Source organism: Chinchilla lanigera, unplaced genomic scaffold (genome assembly GCF_000276665.1).
Source record: "Chinchilla lanigera isolate Chin_1 unplaced genomic scaffold, ChiLan1.0 scaffold00100, whole genome shotgun sequence".
NCBI lineage: Eukaryota > Metazoa > Chordata > Mammalia > Rodentia > Chinchillidae > Chinchilla > Chinchilla lanigera.
Genome location: NW_004955501.1, coordinates 7,621,620 through 7,627,619, shown reverse-complemented (window position 1 = coordinate 7,627,619; position 6,000 = coordinate 7,621,620). Strand labels below are relative to the sequence as shown.

Genomic DNA, 6,000 nt, shown 5'->3' with positions numbered 1-6,000 from the left:
AAAAGTATATTTTCCTTAATTTATAAAGGTATTTCCTTAAAATAATTACAGGATTGTTTTCTTTAATAAAGAAAATATTACCTGAAACTCCAAAGGGTTATATATATATAAACATTATAAACTGGAACATACAATGACATTAAATAGTTAAAAATATTCTGGAAATAAAGAATAACATCTAAGAATTCACCCCACCAGACATTAAAGATGATTAAAATCTATAGTAATATAAAGCTAATATGGGTGGTAGTATCATGAGTACAAGAATAAAGAAATAAATACATTAGATGTTCAGAAACTGACCCCTAACAGACAAAAGACAGGCATGCAAGGGATGATGGTTTCACTAATCAATGGGTAAGAAACAAAATGTCTGGGGAGGGATTTAGCTCAGTAATGCAGCACCTGCCTGGCAAGTGTGAGGTCCTGTATTCAATTCCCGGTACCACCCATCCCTCAAAAAAGAAGTGAAATGTTAATAAACACTGTTGAAGAAATTGGCTACATTTCTGAGAAAATAAAATTTACATTTTACCATACAATATGGCCCTTCAAAAGATCAATTCGATAGTCAAGTTCACAAAACAAAGCATTTTTTTAAAAAAGCATACAACAGGTTAATTCTGGAATGGGAAAAAACTTCAAGCACGAAAAATTATAAAAGATACATAACTAATATAAAAATTGTTTCATAAAGAAAAATTTAAAATCAACTTAAACTGAGAAACTACCTTTAATATAAGTTAATGTTCTTTATATTTAAAAGACTAAAAAATTCTACAAGCGTAACTATCAGAAAAAAGGATCAAAATAATAAATTCATAAAAAAAATACAAACAAGTAAAATAAAAAAGGTTTTCAACTTGATAGGTAAGCAAAGAAAGACACATGAAAACAAATTATCATTTCACTTTTCCAACAAAGATTAAGTAAAGCCATGTACAGTATTCAATAATAATGGGAGTGAAAAATAACCTAATCTTTTAAAAATTTATAAAAATGCAAGTTCTAAAAAACATTCATCGTCTTTAACTCACTAACTTAAATGTCATACTTCTATCCTGAGAAAATACTTCAAAACCAATACAGTCACGCACTGAATAACAATATTTTGGTCCACAGCTATGCCATATATAACAGTGGTAGCACAGTGTGGTATCACCTTGTGTTGTAGTCATCCTAGTATGTGAAAGTATACTTCACTTGAACAATGATGAGATAATTTTTTGGAGAAGTAACATTTCTCAGAACAAATCTCCATTGTTAACTGTTAAGTCAGCACATGACTATACTTAAATAGTTAAGTATTTTACTTATTTAAATAAATATATACAAGATTATCTGCATAATGATTTTAAAATAAAAATAATTTAAATGTCCAAAACTAAAGGTTAAATGAATTTTGTTAAAATTATGTAACAATAATTTGGATCTATTAAACTATGGTTTCCAAGAAATGTCGATGACATTAGAAAATGTGTTGACTACATTATTAGAACATTTTTTAAAAATAAAGAGTAAGAGTATTAGACATAACACTTCTCTGTCTGGCATATTGCATACGTTAATTTAATTTGTCTTCACAACAACCAGAGAGGAAAGTACTGTAATTATTTTTACACATAAGAAAACCAAGGCACAGAAAGATTAAATGATTTTGGGGCTGGGGATTTAGCTCAGCAGCAAAGCGCCTGCCTGGCAAGCGCAAGGTCGTGAGTTCGGTTCCCGGTACCGGAGAAAAACCAAAAAAAAAAAAGATTAAATGATTTTACCAAGAACTACAATATCTAAGTGACCAAGCTAGAACTTGAACCCAATAGTTTGGTGCCACTGTAGCTGTTCTTGACCATTAGTATTTAACAGAAGGGAACAGATGGAATGGAAAGAAAAAGGAAAACATTTGGAAAAAAATCAAAACATTGACAAAGTTTGTACATGGGTTGAAAGACTCCTGTCATCTTGTTTTGAAATCCTATATCGCTTTTATTGTTTTTGTGTTGTTTTGTTTTTGTCTTTGTTGTTATTTTGGGGGTTTTCTTCTCTTTAAAATAAAAAAATAAAATAAAATTGTTTTATTTTCTTCTTGGTTTCTGTACTCTCCAAATGTTCTACAGTATGTATATATTATTTTTATTCAACAAATAAAAATTGGGAGCTGGGGATTTAGCTCAGTGGCACAGTGTCTGCCTGGCAAACACAAGGTCCTGAGTTCAATTCCCGGTACCAGAAAAAACCCAAAATAAAAAAGAAAATTACTTCTAAAAGAAAAAGAATGTATTTTATATGTATTATATATTTATAGAAAATATAAAGATAATCATTCAAAGCACTGACCAACAGATAAGAAAAATTCTACAGATTACAGTTTCCCAAGATTTAAGATTATTTGGAAGGGGAAGAAGAGAACAAGACAAAAAGATGTGAGAAACAAAGTATACTATATTCTGGAACTGATGGAGTCCTACAAGCAGGTATGAGATGTATCAATAAACAAACACAAAAATAAAAGCAAACCAAAGATGTCTGAAAAGATAGAATACTTTCCAGTAACATCAAAGTAAGAAAAGGAAGCAACTGCAAAGATTTTCAAAGTAGAAACTATCCTTTTCACCAAAATATCATATGATAACAATTACAGAAATATCAATCTTCTTACATAAGGGTTTCTTACATTTTTTATTTTTTAGAAAAAAATCCAACAGTAAACCTCATAGAGCTAGATTACTGGAAGCCAAAACTTAAAGCCTTGCAGCTTTCTGCTACTACCTTAGAAAGTTTGGATAGCAGCCCCAATTTCCAATACATAATATACTCTAAAAATCTTGTGAAGGTAGCAAATTGTTATAGTCATGTGGGAAATGATAGTTAATGAATATTCATGGTAACATGAATTTAACATGTAATAATTTTTAACTGACCTAACATAAACTGAAGACTTAAACATGAAGAAAGAGATCAGTTATCAGTCAAAAGAGAAAAATATTAAATCTCATATCAGACATGATTTAACCCAAAGTCCACTTCATTTATAATCTTAAATCTAAATGTAACAGGAAATGTCTTCTTTAAATCTGAAAATGAAAAATATAAGAAAAGAAATATAAGAAAAGAAAAAGAAAAGAAAAGAAAATATAAGCAAATGAAAGAAAGCAAAGCTGCTTAATTTTTCACAAATTTTCAGTTTACAAAAAACCAAGTCTATACATTTTTTGTAACAGATTTACTTTCAACCTTCTTATATTTTAGCTACTTTCTGATTCTAAAAGTAATGTATGCCCACTACAGAAAATCTGACAAGTATGGAAAATACAAAGAAAAACAATCACCAGTCTCAGCCCAAGAGATAACCACTATCTATACTTAGTGATATACTAAGTGTATACTATTAATACTAAGAGATATACTATTTATACTTTAGTATATTCTAGCCTTTTTTATAAACATACATAATTTGTTATTTTTACCTTTATCCAACTGCGATCACATTTTAAGTAGACCCACATCAGTCACTTTAACAATACTTCATGGCACTTTCCCAGGTCACAATTCTCCTAAAGTACCGTTTCAAGTGACTACATGCCACTCCTTCACACAGATACACCTCAGGTTAATTACCAGCCCCCTCAATTAGCTAGAATATATCATCCAAAGGCAGACACAAAGAAATACTAAGAACCCATATCATTATTAATGGAACTGCATAATGTCATTACCAACCCTTCAAATTGGATGAAATTATTTGACAGTGTAGTTTATAATCTTTAAATATGAATTTAAAGACAAAGACATACCAACTATACTATCAAAGAAAGCTCCACGGAGATGCCAATCATTCTTATCATTTAGGAAAGTGATCATGTGAGACAACAAAACATCATTGGCTTTCTGACGTCCGAAGAAGACACATAACCGTGTTATTCCATTTTCCATTAAAGTCTGTTTCACAATATTTTCAGGATCACTTAACAAAGTGACAACCTTCTGCTGGACCATTTCATGTAAGGCTTGGAGCTCTACAAAAAAAAAAGCTAGGATCAATTTTTTTCCCTATACAGATACATCTTTTTTCTTACTCCTTGGAATAACAAAATGACCACAGAAACTACCACAAAAGTCTATAATCACTAAGCTTTTCCACTATTCCAAGTGCTGAAGGATGTGAAACTGAAATATAAACTGAAGAATGATCCAGCATACAGATACCTAAACTCACTGATTAAATAGCTCCATCTATGAGCTCAAGAAGAAAAGCAGTGAGATACTCCAGACAGGAGATCACTCTACCTCCAAAAGACCAACTTCACTAAGGGCTTAAAAATACAAGAGAGGCTCAAGATATAAGAAGATGGTACTAAGCAATATTATTAGAAAGCACTTTTAAAGATTGGTTCATTATATTTTTAGAAACCAGCAAATATACCGTGAGTCCTGGAAAGACTTAGTTTGATCAGGTCAGCCTTTTTCTCTGATTTTACCTCCTATCCACCTACCCCTTTTCAATTACTATTTAGTTGTCTGTCTTTCCCTTACTATGACCTCCATGCGAGAGTATGGCTCTTTGGTTTTAAAGTGCTTGAAGCAAGTTCATAACCGATGAAAAGTAAAAGCTGAACAATTATCTGCTGACTGAATGGAAGAAGACAGGCCACTGCTGCTCCATCTGACTACTGTGCAAGGAAAAGGGGTATGGTCTGCCATGCAAAATTCTATGCTTCCATTAACAAAGATTTTAATTCCTCACAAGTTTTAACATGTAAGTTCATTATTTACAAAAGTCCAACTGCCACTGCAGTTTTCCATAACATACAAACCTATGAACTATATTTCTCTAGTTCTTCTCCTCTAGAATCATCATGGAATAAATTCAGTATTTTACTTCTAAATCTTTCAATAAACATTAACTAAAAGCTTGTTAAAAGCTGAATGGATATAACAACATCCAGGACAAAGACCTCAGTTTATCATTGTATTTGTTCCTTTAGAGGAAAGGCAATGGTTTTTGATGTATAAATCAAAGACAGCATGAAATGAAAAGAATTTGAGTAGCCTCAAAATGTATTCACATAAGTAAAAAAGGTGTAGATTCTTTAGCTATGATGTTTCCATTTTCTGCAAGAACTACATAATTCAGAAATTTTGCTGTTCACACAACTCAATTCTGGCTGAAAAACAATTATGTTTGGATCTATGATGACAAGCTGATTATTTTCCCCCTAGACAATAATATATGAAAATAATATATGAAGACAGAACAAAACATCTTAAGTGGAAACCCCAAATGACAATTTTTGGAACTTAGTATTAACAATTCATTCTAAATATAAGCATGCTAGAAAGAAATTATACAACCTGTGTCATAATTTCCATTCGGATGTGTAACTCCATCTATTTCTTCACTATTAGGGTCATTTTCCATGTTAAGATTTTTTAACTGTACTAATTCCAGGAATCTCAGAGCTGTTTCTGCAAGTAGAGCTATGTTTTCTATAAGAAAAAAAAGGGGCGAGTGTGATTATAATCTAAATCATTTCGATGCTTATAATTTTTCCTCCCTCAGCCTTTATATATATATATACAAAACTAAGAAAAAATGTAGGACTTTTCAATTTAACAACCAGAATTTTAGTAATTAATCTCATAACTATAACCCTCCCCAAATTGCCAGTTTCAATAACTAAATTGCTTTTTTAAAAAAAATACAAAAATAACTCAAAATATAGTACCCAGATACAACGAGGCAAAAAAAAAAAGCTTAATCCTTATACAAAGACCTGTCGTTTAAAAAGCAACTTCAGGGGCTGGGGATTTAGCTCAGCGGCAAAAGCGCCTGCCTGGCAAGCGCAAGGTCGGGAGTTCGGTTCCCGGTACGGGAGAAAAACCAAAAAAAAAAAATAAAATAAAAAAAAAAATAAAAAGCAACTTCACAAGTCAGAGATAGTAGACTGACAGAACCATTCACATTGAAACAACCAATCCAGCTAGGCTCCAGAATCAGACATG

General features: G+C 31.4%; 1 protein-coding gene across 3 annotated transcripts in view; it reads right to left on the bottom strand.

The window, feature by feature from the left end:
- Pik3r4 (phosphoinositide-3-kinase, regulatory subunit 4) overlaps positions 1 to 6,000 on the bottom strand; it is a 77,014-nt gene that overhangs the window by 54,328 nt on the left and 16,686 nt on the right. For all 3 annotated transcript variants that reach the window (XM_005406858.1, XM_005406860.2, XM_005406859.2), the window contains exons 5-6: positions 5,350 to 5,484; positions 3,792 to 4,013 (exon numbers count right to left, since the gene is read on the bottom strand). In XM_005406858.1, coding sequence (XP_005406915.1) covers positions 3,792 to 4,013; positions 5,350 to 5,484 — 357 coding nt within the window. The remainder of the gene's footprint in view (positions 1 to 3,791; positions 4,014 to 5,349; positions 5,485 to 6,000) is intronic.